At 40.5% G+C, this 20,637-nt stretch overlaps 3 protein-coding genes and 2 non-coding genes across 5 annotated transcripts; 2 read left to right on the forward strand and 3 right to left on the reverse strand.

Moving 5' to 3' along the window:
• The first annotated feature begins 3,412 nt into the window (after positions 1-3,412).
• LOC107186768 (charged multivesicular body protein 3) lies at positions 3,413-4,804 on the forward strand. Its single transcript, XM_015574702.1, has 4 exons — positions 3,413-3,554; positions 3,613-3,673; positions 3,744-4,138; positions 4,220-4,804. Exons 1-4 carry the CDS (start codon positions 3,510-3,512, stop codon positions 4,382-4,384), a joined length of 666 nt encoding a protein of 221 aa, XP_015430188.1. The 5' UTR covers positions 3,413-3,509; the 3' UTR covers positions 4,385-4,804.
• Positions 4,805-6,101: 1,297 nt separating this feature from the next.
• LOC107186766 lies at positions 6,102-8,143 on the reverse strand. Its single transcript, XM_015574701.1, has one exon. It carries the CDS (start codon positions 8,088-8,090, stop codon positions 6,150-6,152), a length of 1,941 nt encoding a protein of 646 aa, XP_015430187.1. The 5' UTR covers positions 8,091-8,143; the 3' UTR covers positions 6,102-6,149.
• Positions 8,144-8,677: 534 nt separating this feature from the next.
• On the forward strand, positions 8,678-11,703 carry LOC107186769 (vacuolar protein sorting-associated protein 51 homolog). The gene is given in 9 exon segments (XM_015574703.1): positions 8,678-8,758; positions 8,836-8,970; positions 9,040-9,261; positions 9,331-10,116; positions 10,197-10,421; positions 10,494-10,828; positions 10,891-11,068; positions 11,291-11,403; positions 11,481-11,703. Coding segments are annotated over 9 exon segments (2,184 nt in total). The 3' UTR covers positions 11,590-11,703.
• Positions 11,704-20,350: 8,647 nt separating this feature from the next.
• On the reverse strand, positions 20,351-20,422 carry Trnaa-cgc. The gene has a single exon. It is a non-coding gene; the product is annotated as a tRNA-Ala (tRNA).
• Positions 20,423-20,515: 93 nt separating this feature from the next.
• Positions 20,516-20,587, reverse strand: Trnaa-cgc. Its single transcript has one exon. It is a non-coding gene; the product is annotated as a tRNA-Ala (tRNA).
• Positions 20,588-20,637: the final 50 nt, after the last annotated feature.

Raw genomic sequence — 20,637 nt, forward strand, 5'->3', positions numbered from 1 at the left:
GTCGATGGACCCTATCGAGGGCGCAATGAACACGGAGCTAGTAAAGACGAGAAACGATGGTTCTGAATTCCAATCGTCGATGAACGATGATCCGATCGATCCAGGTCGGGACGAAGAGGACGTTGCGGTAGGAGAGAGCAATCCGTCTTGGAAACAAGAGAAGCTCCCGATCGAAGATTTAGACAGGGGTGTATGCGACGCTATAGAGGATAACATGAATAATCTCGAACCCGTACGTTCATCTTCTCTAGAGAAAACAAGCACGTTGATCGTCAAAGGGTTAACGCCCACAGATGAAAACGTTGCAACGAAGAATACCAATTATGGCAACCCATCGAACGAAGAATTCTTCGCGGAAGATTATCCGGCGACCGAATCGTCGGAAACGGTAGACAATGCCGTTCCATTGAAGGACGATTACGAACAAAACGAGTTCGATTCCGACAAAGTTGGAGAAAAAATGTACGATACGAACGAAGAGGTGGACAATGAAGATGATCGAGCCGACGATTCTTCAATGGACGAGACAATACTCTCTCCTGCTACGGAGGACGATTACGCGACGAATAACGATTTGGTAAATAGGAACAATGAAGAGGTCGCGGCCTGGAATCCAAGAAAAAATGAGCCCGGTTCTCCGATAAAGGATCCAGCCGGGCAAACGTTGCCCTTCTGCGACAACTCGCTGCTCCAGAAGTCGATTAAGACCGTAATTAATAACTTCGCGACGGGCGACTCGGCTGAAATGGACGGGAACACGGCCCGTGAAACGGTCGACTCCACCGGGAATGATTTACTGCGTGAGATCGTAGACGTACCGAACTTGAGGGGCATTATGTCTGTGCCACAGATAGAGCGCACGATCGTGGACAGGGTAAAGAATCTCGTAGGGAAGCTAACTGGTGTGCCAAGAACGAACTTGGACGGCGAATGGCCGACGAACGTGATTAGGAACAACTTGAGGAACATGATGGCAGCTGCGCCCGTCTCCGAGACGGAACTTCCACCGAACACCGTCGAGGAACGTCAATTCCGTAACGGGAAATGGATTACGAATCTGGTTACGCTGGAACCGTCCACGAACGACGAAGAACCTGGTCCGACAGACTTTCAAAGATTACGAACGAACATTAAGAACCTTCTGCGTGATCCAGCGGTCGGTTTACAAGCCGCCAAGCAACCAGCTGTTCAAAGTATGATCGTCCAAAGTGTTCGAAGTACGTTTAAACCGGCGAATTCGACCAACGAGCCATTCGACGAATCAGTTATCCAAAACACTCTGGACAACGAGCTGAACCTAATGGAAATGGAAGATCTTGACGACTCTACGACGGAAAACACAGATGGGACGGAATCGGACAATATTTCGGACATCGACGTGACAAAAATTTTGGAGATCGCCAGGAACGAGGCAGGTATCAATGAGTCATCTACTTCGACATCGATAACGGTGGATGATCTCTCTCGAGAAAAGGTGACATGCTCCTATGGTCACAGAGACACGCCCGTCGCGTCGAGTTTGAACACAGGTGAGAATGTCGGACAACAGTTACCTGATGCGTGGAACACGGACAGCACAATGCAGAATGATTCCAACTCCGACAAGAAAGAAATCGAGGAAGACGTGTTCTTGGGAGATTCGAAAGAAAAAGGAGAAGAAAGTTTGCCAGAGACGTCGATCGCGCCCGAGTTACTTCCGGCAGAAACTCTCGAAGACATCGTTTCCACTACCACGAAGTCCTCGTGTGATTTCGTCGAGACGACAAAGAATCCCGGGCTGACGGAATACTTAGAATTATCGTCCACAAAGGCTACCATATATTCGATGACAGAAACGGATCCAATTACCGGGCAAATTCCGAAACAAAACGACGAGTCCGAAGCTGGGAAAAATATTGACTCAGCGAGATTAAATCGAGAACAGTTGGAAGAACCAAAGCACAAATCGATAGCTGCTGAAAATCCGTCCGACATTGTTGCTTCAAGAGATCAAGATGAATTTCCGACTCCAAGAAAAGAGGATTACACCCTTATGAAAGGTATCCCTTCGGCAATGCTTTCCCCGGGAAATAAAGACGAAAATACGGAGGGGATGGTAGGAGCGGTAGTATGGAGTGTTACGCCGAGCACAGAATCTTTCGAGGAAGACGCTTCGCCGGAACAGGACTACGCGTACTTGGGGAAAATTTCCGTGAAGAAGAATAATCACACGGACGATATGCAGAATCTTCGGAATTCGGAGCTGTTTTACGTTGGTGACGGTGTCAAACTACCATTGGAGATCCGTAAATTGAAGGACGGTTCGTACGCGTTGTCGATCTCCCGAAAAGTCTGCGAACATCTATTGAACAAGGAATGCCCTTGTTGCGTGCCTGTGGAGGGCAACGTTGTTCGAGCCGTGAGAAAACAGCCAGTGACAATACATACCGACAAAACGATCGAGACAACGAAAAGAAAGAGAATCACCAAACGCGAATCCTCGTCGAAATCAATTTCCGCGAACGAACGAACGGTACACGATTCAGCTGACGACAGCATACAGATTTTCTCAATGCCCGTGGAAAGTTTCGCGAGAAGATACAATCTGTCTCTGAACTTGGAGAAAGTGCAAGCTCCGTGGAATTTCGACGCTGCGGAGAAGATTGATGAGCAGACGAAAAATCGGGGGAAAATTTTTCGAAACGGAGAGGATAACGCTGACGCGAATCTCCTTCGCAATTTGTTATCCGTGCACGCGGTTTCGGAAAACGGTGAATCCGAGACCGTGATGGGACGACAGGCGAACGATGATGACTCGTACGAGGACAGGGATGAAATTAATTACAAGTACCAAAGACAGAGGCACAGAGGCACTGATCGATACCGATACGAGCGTAACATCGACGAGACCGTGAACAAACGTGTGGAAATGGTGACGGATGTCCTTTACTGGTTGAGAGACATGATTCTGAGCACAACTAATAAGTCATAAAGTCTTTTTTTAATTTTTTATAATATTTAACGACTCTAGCTACTTCAAGACACATCTGTATTTCGTATTTTAATACTTTTATATCCCACTGTGTTTAATCACTTGAATACCGTTCATTTTATGTAATCTAAAGATAAAATAAATAAATATTAAATAGATGATATGCAATATGTATATGTATGTATACTCCTTGCGCCTACTTTATCACCCGACTCGTGAAACACGTTTAAACAACAGCTCTTCTACTTGGAAACCTTAAACATGAAAATATCAGCAGTTTCTTATCATATTGTCGAACCTTTCTTTACAATCCGTAGATTGTCATCAATTTTTTAATCGTACCTAGATATTCTTTATCGCGTAAGAAGGTCGGTGATTCATTTGGCAATGACGTAACCACAATGGTTACCTTGAATGGTTCGCCACTTGAATCAATGTGTATATATGTATTTAGATAGTTTGGTTATGTTTGACAGAAGCGGGGCTCGCTCGAACGCTCGTATTCCTGTTGACGTTTCTGTCAATATAGCAGAATAAAATGGGCTTATTCGGGAAATCCCAGGACAAACACCCAAAGGAAATGGTTAGATACGAAATGAATTCTAATAACTGTTCCATGCTTATACGGAATCCTATTTCAGGTTCAAGAATGGACACATAAATTAAGGAAGGAGGGCTGTCTACTGGATAGACAGATTAGAGGTAAGATACTAAATATATACAGAATGATAACAGAGCACTCTATGAAATTAATAATAACGTTTTCACACAGCAATCCAACGTGAAGAAGAGAAAGTGAAACGTTGTCTGAAAGAGGCAGCAAAGAAAGGTGACAAGGATGTATGTAAAATTCTTGCCAAAGAGATAATACGTGCACGCAAAGCCTGCAACAAGATCTGTACCTCGAAAGCTCATCTGAATTCTGTATCCTTACAAATGAAAAATCAACTTGCAACAATCAGAGTTGCAGGTTCGGTATCAAAATCCACAGAAGTAATGCAAGCGATGCAGTCATTAGTTAGGGTACCCAAAGTAGCTGCTACAATGAGAGAATTGTCCAAAGAAATGATGAAAGCTGGTATCATAGAAGAAATGTTAGATGAGACAATGGATTCCATTGAAGATTCTGAAGAAGTGGAAGATGAAGCAGACGAGGAAGTAGACAAAGTAATTTGCTAATTACATTAGTTATAACCAGTGGTGGTTTCCGAACCAATATCCTAAAAAATCAATTGATACCTGTTACAGATTTTATGGGAGGTCACTGCAGGTCAGTTAGGTAAAGCACCTGCAGTTGTTACAGAAACTCCAGGATCAGTAGTAGCATCTACGTCTGCAGAAGAAGAAGTAGAAGAAGCAGATGATAAAGAGCTTGAAGAAATGAAAATGAGACTACAAAGTCTACGTAGTTAGCTGCAATATATGTACATACTTATACGTATAAGTATTGACTCCCCGTATTAACTCCGCTTTGATTACTAAGGACACATATACACGAAATACAAGTTCAGTGAATAAATGCCTCGTATTTTGATATTCCTGAAAAATGTTCGAGGAATGCGTTTGTATTAAACAATCCAAAACAACATGTAGTATTATAAGAAGAAACTAAACAGTTTAATTGGTTTCTGTACAATTTTTGTATCCTGCTTTTATGACCTATTTGCAGTCTATTATAGCATACTGTTGTATTTGGACTACAAATAATGTCACGAATTAAGAGAAGCTGGCTTCTTGTTTGCATTACATTGAAACACATTGTGCTTAATTTAATTATAATTGCAAAATCTTGTACTAATATGTATTATATATAAACTATGATTTTGATTGTTATTGGCCATGCTTCTATTTATACCTATCACTTAAATTACAGTGATCGAATACAAAAATGTATACCACATTGCAATAAATGTAACATAAAGAATGCTACATGCATTATTATAGTTACAAATTATATACATACATTACTCAATTCAGACGTTTTTAACTTCAGTACTTACATATCAATTTCATGCCAAAACACAAAAATTATTGTAGCACATGAGAGATAAATTATGTATTCCACATCTAATAATTGTATGGAACACCCACTTGGCATATTGTGCAAATGTGTAGAATACCAAGACGAGATTGATAAGTTTACGTTTTACAGCATTGGCACAAGGCATCACTTATTACCAAAAATTAACATCGGTAAACAAAAGTACAACCACACGCGTTATATTACGCAACGAAAAGAAATATTTTCACACGATTAAATTCTCGTAGAACCAATTGCTTCGGCAAAAGTTTTATGGATAAACAATCATATGAAAGTAGATGAAGACATCTCAATACCTGTACTCGAATATTCCCAAGAAAAGTTAAATATTAATGCGCGCAATATTGACAAAATATGGATACCTGCATCCCTAGATGTAATCTCCTTAAAATCAACAAAAGTATCTTGGAAATTGTGGTAAATAATCATGATACCTGTTTTAAAAATTTGAAATATATTAAATAAATACTGAATGTTTTACATTTAAAAAGAATATTCAAATTGACACAAAATATACTTTTAAACAAATTATGTTTATCTTGTATTTCATTTCTTCACAAAGTCTTATTATACAATAAACCTTTTTACACATTTTCTTTGCAACATAAGTATTCTCTGTTCCAATCTATTCTCTGTGTGTGGTGTATGTGTATATACATACACATATGTACACACATATGAATATAATTGTGTTCATGTAAATGTACATACTATAATGATATCTTTCCCACTAAAAACGTCAAATATAACATTAATTATGATTTTCAATTTTCAACACAAATTGTGAAGTCTTCATAAATTCTGGCAACAGTGCAATACCTCTTAACTTTAAAAATATACACCTCAAGAATTATGTAAAACAAATGACATAAAAATCGTTAAAGAATTATTATAACTATAAATGTCGTTTGTACTCTACAAAATCTGTTCTTTAATCTAGTATTATTATCATACCTATCACCATTCTTTTATAAATATATAATAAAAATAATATTTCTTAACTACAAGTACTTAAAGATTATATACTTGGTTATTTTTAATATACAAGAAATATGTATGCACATGCATATATTTAAAATGTTTGCCTTCAACTATAGACCCTTAAAAATACTATTATTGATTTACACTTAAATAAACTTACAACCGATCAATCACCATATTGACAATTGCAAGTTTTACCTGAGCTCTACCTTTTCTAGGAAGTCTATGCATATAAGGTGCAAGTTTGCGCAAAAAATAACTAACTTCACTTCTAATAGGAAAAATTGTTCTACGCATTGTCCCGGAAACTTTTTTGCGCCGCACTGGTTTCTCTTCCTTCTGGGACAAACATTCTACTTCTTCAAAGTCCTCATAAAACTGATCTTCGTTTACATTAGCTGCTTCTTCATCTAACACTTCCAATGAGTGTGGTAAAACAACTTCTTCGTGGACCTCTAATGCTTCAGGAATCAATTTAACTTCCGTTTCCTCTGGTGAGATTGACAAAAACTCAACTAAATTCCTATCTGTATCCTCCTTAGTCTGTTTCATGACAGGCAGGGTAACTGTTGTTTCTCCATTTGTCAACCAGACTTCTTGACTTGTATCAATTTCATTGGAGGTAGTAGAAGTATGAGTGCTTTTCGACCTAGTCTGTCTTTTGTTAACTTTTACTGATTTCTGTTGCTCTTGCTCAGGAAGATTTATTTTAATTAATAAACCTGGAGGGATGCTGGATAAACTGTGCACTGGAATAGGAGCACCTAAATTTGAAATGTCACCAGTAAATGGCAAGATTACTTTTTTTATATTCCCTTGTACACCACTATTTGTAACATTTGATGTAACATTGTTTGCTATTGCAATTGGCTGTAACTGATCTGTAAACTGAATTTTCCAATTAGAGTTAGGTGGAAGTGGCAATTTTCTTGTCATACGATTTTCAATGTTATTAGGATCAGGCCTTGGAATGTTGATAAGTGTTGGCCTTTTAGATTTTCCACGTTTCTTCGCAAGAGGAGTAGGCTTATTATCTACCTTTGGCTTTTTACTAGATACTAAAGGTCTTGAAAAACCTTGTTTCTTAGTCCCTTTAGTTGTATTGGGACTACTAGATTCATCTATGGTATTATCTTGTTCATCTTCAATTTGTTCTGTGGAACCGACAGATTCTAACTGCGATACATCCTTTATAGTTGGTACTGCATCACATGGTCCTACTTTATGAAAACTCTGTCCTGTCTGAAAGTGTTTAGAACAGAGTACCAATTTACGTATTTGATTTGGAGACATTTTCAATAGATCCTCTCTGCCCAGAAATTGACACCACCTTAAACACCTTCCAATCTCATAAGCAGGAAAAGGGTGAAACTTATACCTTTCCAATTTATTTCTAGGATCAGATCTTGATCTACTACAAGCAGCACATGCTTGACTCTCTAAAACAGCTGGTGGTAGAGGATCTAGTTTTTTTGGTTTCTCTGAAGAATTATATGACTTTGGCTCAGATATAGATTCCATGATACATTGTTCAGATCCATCCAACTGATCAGGATTACGAATATTAGGAACAGCATTGTCCACTAATCTGCTCTTGTAACCAGGCATGAACTGGGAGGGGTCAAAATGTTTAGAGCAAATGTAACAAAATAAAATCTCTTTCCTGGTCAATCTATAGTACGAGTCTACGCCAACAAAATCAAGCCATTTCAAGCATCGAAATTCCTCACCAGGAAAATGATGGAAGGTTGCACCATCATAATCCAAATCGGGTGGATCTCGACGGGAACGACGGCACAGTACACACGTTATGTTGTATAAACTTTGCTTCGGATCGTAAGTCGAAGGTACAGCTGTACTATTCAATCTGTCGAAATATTCATTGAGAAAATCCTTCTGCTCGAAGTGTTTGGAACAAACCATTCGTTGGAGCAACTGTTTCTTCGTGAGTTTGTACAAATCTTCGCGGCAACAAAACTCTAACCACTTTCTGCACCGAGTTTCATCGTTAACAGGAAACCCAAAGAACATGTACTCTTCTTCCCTATTATTGGGATTCATACGTGAACGGCCGCACACGACACACGGGTGTGGCATTTTTCTCAGTATTTATATACACTTCTGTGTTTTCATCAAATGAATAATCTCATCTTGACACATTTAACGATGGAGGTTATCTCCGAGTCAGAGAACTTTCCTGACTGTTGTGATTGTGAAAGTTATCATACCAATTTACCTTTAAATTATGTTTTCATAGTCTTTTTGTGCACAATGCGATTTCAAAATATTTATGCAAGAAAATTCAACGATACGATACATGACCCCTTCATTCTTTTCAATCCTCTCTGTACAATGAATTTTAGGCCTTTTCATGAAACATACCATTCTTCAAAAAGACCAAAATACAAAGTTCCAGTTAAAACACATTTGCTTGAAAAGTAAATACTGCAAGGTCACTTTCTTGACCCTTTATTGTACTTGTTGCGCTTTCTTCGCTATTTTTAAGAGGTTATGTTACTTGATACAGCGTCTTTTACCTAACCTTTCATGACACAGAACCCTATACATACATATATAAATAGGTTGGCAATTCATTAGCTAACCTAACGTTCGTTATTCTTAGGAGCAGCCTACTGTCAAAGTGCCCCAGTTGTAATCAGTTGCAATAGCAAAAAATTCACAGAATGGCAGAGAATTCTAATAATCCATACGACATTAATGGACAGCATTTTAATCCTGATATGTACTTCCAGAAATTATTAAAAGTAAGCTCACTACTTTCATATGATTGTGTTTTATACAAGTTCCATGATACTGATTATAATTTTGTACACTTTGATAGGAATGTACATTGAAACAAATCATGGATCATGAAGCAGAAATTATAAAAAATACTCAAACATTGCATTCAGACATGCAAACATTGGTATATGAAAATTATAATAAATTTATATCTGCCACAGATACTATTAGAAAGGTAAATGATCCAAATAGGGTTGTTATATTTAACTGTTCAATGTACCTAATATACTTTTTTCATGCACAGATGAAAACTGATTTTAAAGAAATGGAAGATAGTATGGACTTACTGGCAAAAAATATGAATAGCATTACATCCTTTTCAGAACAAATTTCATCCACACTGCAAGGCACCAGACATCAAATTGCCAAATTGTCTTCAGTTCATGCCCTCTTGAAGAAGTTACAATTCCTCTTCAAGTTGCCTGGCAATCTGAAAGATAGAATGAACGAAGAAAATTATGCACAGGTTTATTCTTGTTCTGTTCTACATCAGAAAATAATTTTAATAGGTCTGTGCAACTCTTGATTTTTTCAGGCAGTACAAGATTATATTCATGCACAGCGTGTATTAAATCAATATGGCAATATGCCTTCCTTCCAAGGAATACAAAAGGACTGTGAAGATATTTTAGAGGAACTCAAATCAAGACTCAGAAATCAATTTCACAAAAGGGATGCATCAACTAAATCTTTAGCTGAAAATGTTGACCTTTTGCTACAACTAAAAGAACCAGCAGACTCTTTGTGTGCTGAATTTTTAAGACATGCGGATGAGAGGCTGACAGAACAATTAAGTATTCTAAAAGACTTGTGTGAAAATGATATTATAGAATTTGTTGATATGGCCAGTTCTGGATTTCTTAGTGACCTATGCCTAATTGTTGCGTCTTACAATGATCTCTTTGTGAATAGACTGCCATCAGAAGAGAATGAGTTTTCTGATGACTTTGATACAAAAGCCATTACGCGTTTGAATAATTTTATTATGAAAAACATGAAAAAATACTTTGACCTAATTGGTAAAAGAGTCGAAAATGTAGCTGATACAGTAGTTCTAGTTAGAGCCCTAGACAAATTTCACAGAAGACTACAAGCTATGAATATGTTATGCAAAGAAACAGACTTTGGAAGGTATTAAATGTAGTTGCTTAATAATCACTTGGACAATTTAAAACAACATTTGAGTGAAGCACTTGGTAAAGTAAGACAAATATTGGCAACTAAAATGTCTCAGGATGGCGATAGTAGCTTAGCAGAACTTCAAGCCTTACTTATTATGCCCACCATAGAAAAAGTTAAAGGAGTCCTACAAGATTTATTGGTCTGCCTTTCGTTATTAATATTCCTTAATAATTTTCCAATAGTTTACAATCAATTGGTTCGAATGAAATCTATTTTTAGGTCTTCCTACAATCGGATTTGTCATTCAGTTCAAGAACACAGTTTTTCCAATACTTCTGTGTAGATGAAGTTAGAGAAGGACTAGTGGTAGGGTTTCTACATCATTTAACGGCGACAGCTAGTGGGTTCTATACTAGATCCGATGATCCAAAGTTTCCGCCTACTCTGTTGCTTCTATTGAGTAAAATGTGTATCGAATATAAAGAGAACAACGTAAAATATTTGGTAAAACAGAATGAATAGATGGACAGTAAAGATTATAAATTCATGAAATTATATTGTACATTTTAATTACAGCTCTCGACAACCGACGACCTATTCAATATCGATTACTATGCATCGTCTGGGAACATTGTTACAACTGACTCTGAGATATGTGAGAGGTTCCAAGAAGTGGCTCAGAATTTATTAAATCATTACGTCCGTATTCAGGGCTTAGCAGTGTCACAACTGTTAAGAAAATCGGTAGAGACGAGAGATTGGTTGCACACAATCGAGCCAAGAACCGTAAGAGCCGTAATGAAAAGAGTAGTGGAAGACGTGACGGTGATCGATTCTCAAGTTGCCGCTTTGTTTGACGATTCGGAAGGTCAAATCGACAGAAGCAGCGACAGCAGCAGAAAAACCCATAGGTACGAAAACCGCGGAAATGAACAATTTGTAATCTTTATTAAGTATTCGACTTGTTTTCCAGCGTGAGCGTGTCGAGACATCATTACAGATCCAGTTGGTCGTCGTATACGCCCAGTCACATGGACTCCTCATTGGTGACCAATATTCATAAATTGTTCTCTGAGCGAATTGAAATTTTCTCATCGGTTCAATTCAACAAGGCCTCTATACTCACTGGGATTATCAAAATAAGTTTAAAGGTGATATACTTCTGGCAGACAGAGTACCGTAATAAAGACAGGTGCTGTCGGCCAGTTACAATGATAAAATAGCACGGCCATTATCCACTTTGCGTCGCGAGGATACCTTGTTCTCTCGCGTTGCGTATGCTGCAATACTACGCAATACGGACGATTCGTGCGTTCTATGCTACCGAGAATTCATCCGATGCTATTGATAACGATTCCTCCTTGTATTTATAGACATTCCTGGAATGCGTCAGATTACGAACATTCAGCAAATACGGGCTGCAGCAGATTCAGGTCGATACCCATTATTTGCAGCTGTACTTATGGAGATTCGTTTCGGACGAAAAGTAAGTAACATCCGCTTTCGCGGACAAACGATCATTTCACATGGAGAGGAAATTATCTTTTTCTTTTTTTTTTCAAGCGTCGTGCACTTCTTGCTGGATGAAATACTCGGAAGTGCAGTACACAGATGTTTGGAACCGGTCTTAATGGAGCCAAGTGTCGTTGATATTATTTGCGAGAGAGGATAAACGACGATGTTAAGGACTAATCGTGAGAGACCGTTGTTATGTGACAACACTGTACAGCCTTTGTGTCGTATTAAATAGTATTCTATATTATTAGTTATATATGTAAATGTTATTATATGTACATACAATAGTGTCTATATTCTTCTATATTTCATATGTGAGAATGTTTCACAAGAAACGCTGTACATTCCGTAAATAAATATGATGGCAAAAGAAGATCTTATCCAGGAATTATTTCTCTATCTTTTTATTTGTTTCGTGCGATCGCCCACGCAGATCGAATACTACTACTACAGAACTGTGCCCGATACACAAGTGACACGATGTACGACGTGCTCTACCGTCTTTCCTTCTCCATTGATTCGGTGACACGGTCTTTTGTCTCCTTTTCATCGCGCTCCCCACCTACCTATCCCGGATAAAATAAACTCATCAAAGTCCTTAGTACGCTATAAGAAGCAGGGTCAAATGATTCTAATAAGTCTTAATTCTCTACTACATTCTGCACTTTTGAACCTTATTATAGCGTAAAATTTCATCAATCGCTCCTTCTTTTCCTTCCACGACGACATTTAGGATTTTCATCTGATTCTTTTACAATGAATATTTCAACATTAACCATTCGTTAAGGAATATGATTTTAGAAAGAAACGCAAACGATGAATCTCCGTTGAAACGTTGTTCCGTCGACGGTTCCCGTGTACGTGACGCACAAATGTGCAAAGAATAAATGGGACAAGAGCTTATAACGTATATGGGGTTCTGCCGTACCCCCTTGGCAGTGGCTCGAGTTAATTCGAACTTCCTCTCGTTGGATGAGATTCATTCTCCGAGTATCCGGCGTGGGCCTACGCACAGCATTCTACCCAATTTAATAAACTCTTCTAAATTACTCGGGCCGGGGCCGTTCCCTCGTTCAATCATGAATTTTCCCTGGAAATCCACGGAAAATTCACTAAATTTTCCCTCGGAGTCGAATTAAATCTCGTCCCCGAGGGTCGTATCGTCGCGCTTAAAAATTTACATTTAACGCCTTCTCCTCGACGGCAGTTCGAGGACAGCTAAATTTCGTACGATTTCGATCGAATCGTTTAATCTGTAAAACCTCGAATATAATACGATTCGTGTGACATTCGGTTGATTCGATATAAAACGACACGAATAAGTATACGTGCATTCTTGATGGGCTCGAGTAGCGATATCATTACCACAGGCATATGTGGCACACGTGATCTCTGAAAACACCTGTGCACGTGTGACTTTTCGTACGTTACGAGAGGCTGCGTTCCCGATACCATGCTCATTCCCGCTTAAACCGTTGCGATATGGATGTTGACGATCCACGAAAACGTGTATAATTGTGTTTCTACAGTGCTAACGACACCTTTCTCGAAGGAGATCTACCACGAGGACACAGTATTGAGCAGAACCCTTACCTCTTGAGCATTCAAACATCAAACAAGAAATACCTACGAACCCCACGGAACATATGTGAAGATTTTGGATTTGCAGGAGACGATGATCTTAGTAATTATCTGAGGTAAAAATCTTAACGCAGGTACGTTTACAGCCCTATATGTTCACATACATAAGAATCGCGTTGTTAGCGATGAAACGCCGAGAATAAGGTGATTCACGTTCCGTTTGAATCTCATAGGAGCCCGGATCGTCCTAATCGATGCACAATGGATCGCCGACGATGGAAGAAAAGACCACGTAACAGGGATTGTATCCTAATAAAAGGTGCCGCGCGCCCTTTTTGCCATGGGTTGCTTTAAATCGGTAAAATGGGCCCGCATGAGAAAATCTCCGTGGACATATATGTATACACGGGGACGACGATTATCATGAAATGACCAAACTATTTCAAAGTACAAGCTGGCGGTCGTTTGGAGAGCGCATTCGGCGGCATACGGGCGCACCGACCGCGTGCACGCGGTTAATCAGCGAGCTGTGTGTAACCAGCTTCATTCTTCGTCAATTTGCACGGCGGACCTACTCACGGGGTCCTTCGACCAATTATTTATTTGCCCGCCGAGCGGCATTGTTTCCAGCCACGATGTTTGACCCGTACCGATAAATGTGGCGCAAACAATCGAAAACTTTCGAACGATGCCGATGATTCACGCACGCGATAATCAACATCCAACATACATACTGTTTGATCTGATAAATATATTCGAGGAGACTAGGTATGTACAGTAATGTACAGACTATACGGTTAACAACTTTGCTACTGCACTATACACCACGTTGAATTTCCAACAAAGATGTTGCAGATGTTTTGCTAGATGGAAATTCGAAACGTACGAAAGGTTCCATTCGCCGAAGATATTACGATTTGTGACCGTAACAATGAGCGGAAAAGCGACACGCTTGTTGTTACGCTCACAGTTCAAGCTATCTTCTCAATAAGTGACTCATTACGCAAAGCAATATCGGTAAATCGAATATGTAATCCATTAATAGATGATTTTTCGAGAATGATTGAAATGTTGACGCTAAAAGATAAACTCAAAGAGGGATCGATGCAAGACGAGATAAGGAAAAGCGAACTAACAATGTCAACGGAAAATTTGAACTTTAACCGCATTGAGCCGTATATATTTCGGCCCGAATATCAAGGAACGCAGTCAACAGGCAATTGCCGAAGACAGACTCTACTCCGAAGGAGCTCTTCTATTACTCAAATTTGCTTATCTGTGTGCTAAGTAGTGGTGCCGTAGGTGATGGGTTCGAAAATTCACCTCGACACGATTACTTTTCACGCAGACACGCAAAGACTACGGTGGATAGCAAGGGGCAAGTGAAATCGAACGGAATACTTATTCGATACTTCAAAGAGAATATCAGGTAATAGTAATAACTTGTTTATCAATTGTTTAATACTTACGAATTTTTCAGTTAAAAGATGGCTTCTACTGGTGGGGAGTTCACTTTGGGGCAAGCATCAATTTTCACCAAACTTCTGTACGCGAATAACAGACCGATGATTTCCCAAACACGTACATTTTGTCGAGTTAGTTATTATTGTCACTTTAAACTAGCTACTACAATATAACACGACTTATTGCCTATATAACAGCAAATTTTATCCGAGAAATTACCGGCTGTGACGCGGGAAATCGCACTCCGAAAATATACTGGTTGAACCGGAATCTTTCGGCCAATCAGCGACACGGACGTTACATTAGTCAAGCCCGCGATTCTCAATTGAACACCACAGGTATCAAATCAAACGACTAAGAAAAGATATTTGAATTATTTTGTTGAAATACGTAATTTTCTTTTACGTTTTATGTATTATATATTTGAATACCGTTCTCATTGCATGTATAATAATATGTATTATTATATGTACGATATCTATGAAAAACGATATTACTTATTTTGTGATGTTACGATTAACGTAGTTTCTTCGTTTAAAAATTACGGCACTAAATGTAAAAGAGTATTGATTATAATGAACAATAAATACAAGAAATTTATAAATATCCAATAAATAAAATATAGAAACCCTTTCCTACCTTTTCATTTCATGTACATATTTCCGGTTGTAATGGAAACAGACGTTTCGATGAACACACGAATATTTTCCGTTAAAACCGGAAGTGTTCAGTAGATCGAAGAGTTCCGCGTTATGTAGTATTAGCGTAATTCGATCGGTAAAGGAAGGTTGAAAGGCACTGCCATAGAGAGAATCTAGCGGACGATCGTGTCGTTAGCCGCGCGATTCAAATCGTGCGCCAAGGCGAGGCAATAAGGACTCGGTACGCCGGTGAATGGTTTGATAACAAGCGGTGGAAGGCAGGCACAGGGGAGACGCATATTCCCCATCGGTTGACCGGCCATTCAGTGACGCGCGATTCTTCACTGTCCGGCACTGATTTCAATTGGTAAATTGATTTGGAACGACGGCGACAGAGAGAAAAAAAACGAGAATAGAGAAAGACCGTTTCGATGTGGCGAGAAAGAGGGAGAGAGAGAGAGTGAGCGAGAATGAGAGGCTCGGGGACCATGGCGTGCAAAAGATGACAAAGAAAGAGGCACACATCAGCACCGTGACCGGGTGTACCGTCACACAGCAGCGCAGAAAACGACAGCAGTGGCAGTGCCTCTCTTGCGAACCGTTAATAGGTACTGAACGCTGCTTGAATGCTTAATGCACCGTGCTTCTAGGATTAAATTGACCAATCATTTCCCGCGCGGCAAGGAGCGGCCAATTACAGCGCTCGTCCGACTATATTAAGCCAATCAAGAACAGTTTATCGCTCAGTCGTCGGTCTGCCGTCGTGACGTGAGTGTCGTGCGCGTGCGTGCCTCTATTAGTTGAAACTCGTGGGACAAGGAAATCGGGAGAGAATATTTTACTGTCATGCGAGTCCGATCGACTGTTGTTCACCGGTTCTGATGATCTCGTTCAGTGATTAAGAGTCACGTTCCTTATTTGCTTGCCGTTTAACGTATCGCGGACGTTTGAAAACGGTCGTTTTAATCAGAACTGGATCGCGTACCATCGTTTGTTCAATTGAAAAGAATCTCTCGCCGATCGGCTATTCAACGTACCAACAGGAAAGATGAACGGTGCAAAGACGGGAGGAATGCACGCTAACAAGGTTTACACGGGAATGCGTATTTCCCAATGCGATTCACGTTTCGTACGTATGATAACATTCGTTCATTCTCGTAGTGGCGTTTCGTATTTCGATCCCTCCGCGCGATCCTCCGCATCACCCCTCCCTTAGTCGTCGAAACTTTTCATTAATCGAACCGCGGCTTTAAACCTTTTCTTTAGTTTCTTCGAAGCAGTGGAGTGTCAATGATAAATCTCGGCGATATTTTTACGTGGTTGGAAAATCGTAACAAACAGTGATATTAACGATACTAAGTGCGGATGAGCCCATCGATGTCCACTAGTGTCGAATAGAAGCTAAAGGTCATGAGATTTCCTTCGATTGTTTCATTCGGGTCCGGTACACACAGAGCCGACCGATACATACTTATCACAGTTTTTCGGAACATAAGCTCGGTTAACTAACGTTATCTTTAAAAACAAATGAACTTTTAAAATCGAACTGCATGCTCGTAGTGGAGAAGTATAGACCCGATTGGTTTGTTTTTACATATATGTATGTAACTCTCTTCTCATATTGTTCGTTATTACGTTCGCGGTCGCGCAAACAAGATTACTCCCCGACAAGAGTCACCACCGATAAACAGGAAACACTAAAAAAAAAGAAACAATCGTTGATTTTGCAGAGACTAATACAGACAATTAAGAAACACGAATCGAGAGAAAGTAAACTGTAAATCCTGTTTTCCCAGCGAATCCATAGCACGCCGTCGAGATACATTCCCGAATATGTTTTCAACGAGTCAACTCACGCATGAAATAAGATCGCATGCGACCACATGTATCATTTGAACCGGACACTCGGCGAACGTATCGAAGTCTCGAGAAGTGAAGAACCACCGGGTGCTCGCCATCCCGGTTGCAGCCGCAGGAATGATAAACAACGAACGATCTACGAAAACAAGCGATTAGTTGTTCACGTATTACGCTGTTCCGTTCTATGGCTCCTCGCGGACAGAAACGTTGCAATTGAAGATGGATATTTTGTTATTCTGAAAATATAACAGCCACGCGGTGTGACATGGTTCGACTTTATCTTCGCTGACTTCTTGACCCCTCCAGAAACGATAGCGCGTGTGGAAGTCACGAGAGACTGGTTGTCGAAGAAAGCTCTTGTAAGTTCGAAATATCCATGGTAAATTACCGAATATCGATTCGTCGATTGAACAACGGTAAATTTAGAAACGAGTAAAACGTAATGACTTTCGTTGACTCTGCTCCTTCATGCCCCCCCCCCCCCGCCACGTCGTTCTAAATTTCATACGTTGCGACGCAACTTCTGTGCATCATGTTGTAGCCACGAACCCAACCACGGAAAAATCGTAAACTATCTCGATCTTGATCCGAAATTGGCCACTATTAAAATAGAATGCTTTCTGTCGCGACGCAACACAGAAGCCTGACCGGTCGCTCCCAAGGCTCCGCAAATTTTTACTAAACTTACCACGCGCGCGCACTAATTTTTTGGGTGTTTTTTTTTCTTTTGTCGGCTGGGACCGTCTATCGTCCGTCCGTCATTGGCTTCTCGGAACTCCTCGTCTCTTTCTGTCATCCATCCACAATTTGTGGAGATCGTTGCCTAATAAGTTGACGAGCTATTTCGCGAATACCCAGGGGGAGAGGCGACATTAACAGAAATTAGCGTTAATTGGTGTACTCTCCCCCTCTTTCCCGTTCTCTCGCCCCTCGGGCTGATCTCTCGCGTCTTCCCCTTTTCTACAATTCCTTCCGTCGGTCCCCCCCTCGATCTTTTTCCGCTTTCGCTTACCCCGCCTCGCTCTGTCTCCTCCTCGTCATTTGTCTCCCTCCTCGAGTATCTTCTTGCACACTCGCGTGGACGAGCAAGCCCCGCGACAATTTCGTCCGTGTGGTGTTTCGGAGTCGTCGCGCAGTTTTTCATTAACCGCTGCCGCGCCTCCGTCGACCAGCGAAAAAATCAGCCGTGCAAGATGCGCGACAGAAGGAAGAGACGCGCTTATCCATCCTCCAAGTCTGGCAGAACCCGCAGCGTCTCCGTTAATCCGCTTTGGCTTACACACGACTTTGCATTTTAACACAAGACGTTCTCGCGAACGCGACACGCGTTCTTCTTTGTTCGTGAATACAAAGCTGCGCCAAATGGCCTCTTAAAATGCGCTCGTTTTTTCGATGAATCTCGAATAAATTCTTCGTCACCGGGCCCAGAAGTGCCAGAGAAGCTCGATTCTAGAAAAAACGGATCAACATCGACCCATTCACCACTACTACCATGCTAGAGCGATGAATGCGGGCGTTTGACCGAGCGAGAAACGTTAAAGAGGAACGCGGGGCAAAGAAATCAAAGATTCGATTGTAGCCTCGCTCCTCCCTCCGTATCTCCCGCGCACGCATTTCCGCGAGCGATATTCTTCACGGGGTACGGCGATCCGTCAGAGTCCTCTGTTCCGTTTCATTCGATGGATTCACGTTTGTAGTTCAATATTATAATCACCCACGGTGTTCGTGAATATTCCGAATCCTGTGATACAGCCGGATTCGTATAATCAATTTGTCTTTCTGTTTTACAGGATGGAGGAAAACAGGCATGGTTTAACACGTCCACTAGTCGACAACGATAACCAAGGACAAACAACGTTAACAGGGATCGTCAACAGCAAGCTGCAAGAGATCCATCGGAAACGGTTTTCAACGCAACGAGAACGAGACACGAACATTTGATCCAGAAATGCGTTGAACGTCGAAATCTTCCAGACAGATGCAACAGGTTTCATCGAGAGGCGGCTCTCTGCATTCAGTTCGAAATTTCTCAGAGAGAGGTACCGGTGGAAGAAACAGCGAAGCTGCTCGTAGTGGGCGACTCTTTAATGAACCGTCGAGGTCGCTTCAATGAGTATCACTGTGTGTCATCCGCATCATTATAGCGTGTACGATATACATATAGTACACGTTACCACGTCCGAGCTAATAATTCTACCTTGTATCTTACTATTGGTACCGTGGTTCGTGTGACGTATAAGTTTAGATAATGTTAGAACTTTTTCCTCTGTGTTCGTTGTGTCAAACGAAATTAACCGTGGTAACACACAGAACGAATTTCTAATCCGCGGCGTTCACGGTTAAACGACCGTTGATTAAATAATTATTTCGGAGAACATTTTCCGAGCAAGCGTCCGGCAACGAGTAATCCTTATCTGGTAAATGGGCTAACTTAATTGACTTAAGACTTCTGTTCATTTCGTTAAACGATTACAGTGCACGGAGTCAATGCGTCACGCAATATCTATGGGCTATGGTATTCTTACGTCGATTATCTAATCTCGCGGTGAATTATCAGGAAACGTGGGCAATTTATATTGGGGTTTCCCTCGGTTTCCTTAATTATCCATTAATCGCCGCACCCGATATCGTCTTTCCGATTTGGTGTATTTCCCTGCGTTTGTAAGTCTACACGAGTGTTTTGTTAAAGTTCCAACTCTCCGTCCATATTTGCGACAATTATTTAATTGTGTAATCCCTGTGTATGTCGAGAATGGGTATGGTACCAACAAGAGCCCCTTATTATACCTCGAAAATGAATAGCCTCGGTATAGTAGCACCGAAGTACCGGGTCGATACTTTCTTCTTAAGGAAGATATGAAACGCAGCGTGGTTTCCTTTGTCGGACAGAATGGAAAGCTTTTCACAGTACTATTGGAATATTCGAAACTGTAGTAGCGTAATTCATTGAATTCTATTTTATTCCCGGCGACTAAGTTAGCGGTGATTAACAATGTTTAATCATTTTGCAGGATTCAGGAATCGAGATACGAAAGATTTCATAGTGACTCATGCATCGATAATTAGTAAGAGGGCTGCACCCGATCCAGTAATAAATCCTGTCCTGTTCCTAAGTACTAGTGCCGCAGGAGTGATTAGGTTTGGTTAGAAATTGCCATATCTCCTGCTGCTCAAGTGCTTATCAATGGGTCTGGATGCACATCTATCTCCAGGACAAATCGCTAAGAGTTGTGGACCATGTACACCAGCTTATCCGCGCTGTAATTTTAAGTTACCCCTTATCAATGTAAATATACAACAAACACGTAATAAAAACACATAGCAAGACGTGAAACTTTTTTGAATGAATAAAAGATGGAAAAAATAATTGGCTGGAGGAGCTGGGATTTGAACCCAGGACTTTCAGCATGCGAAGCAGACACTCTACCACTGAGTTACACCCCCATTTGGTATACGTTTCTTTTCAAACGCGCTATAAATAAATGTCGAAAACTTTAATATTTTCAATTGAAAAAAATGAAAAAAAAAAACGACATTTGGAGGAGCTGGGATTTGAACCCAGGACTTTCAGCATGCGAAGCAGACACTCTACCACTGAGTTACACCCCCGGATACTAACCGTGTGTTCGAGTTTAAATATATTCCGAATACGTTACTGT

The sequence above is a fragment of the Dufourea novaeangliae genome, unplaced genomic scaffold, assembly GCF_001272555.1.
Source record: "Dufourea novaeangliae isolate 0120121106 unplaced genomic scaffold, ASM127255v1 scaffold92, whole genome shotgun sequence".
Lineage (NCBI taxonomy): Eukaryota > Metazoa > Arthropoda > Insecta > Hymenoptera > Halictidae > Dufourea > Dufourea novaeangliae.

What these genes read in the sequence shown, in the direction of transcription:
- LOC107186768 (XM_015574702.1), top strand. Translation starts at nt 3,510, where the DNA reads ATGGGCTTATTCGGGAAATCCCAGGACAAACACCCAAAGGAAATG. An exon ending in ACAAACACCCAAAGGAAATG is followed by an intron (nt 3,555 to 3,612) that starts GTTAGATACGAA and finishes ATCCTATTTCAG; the next exon opens with GTTCAAGAATGGACACATAA. An exon ending in ACTGGATAGACAGATTAGAG is followed by an intron (nt 3,674 to 3,743) that starts GTAAGATACTAA and finishes GTTTTCACACAG; the next exon opens with CAATCCAACGTGAAGAAGAG.
- LOC107186766 (XM_015574701.1), bottom strand. Translation starts at nt 8,090, where the DNA reads ATGCCACACCCGTGTGTCGTGTGCGGCCGTTCACGTATGAATCCCAAT.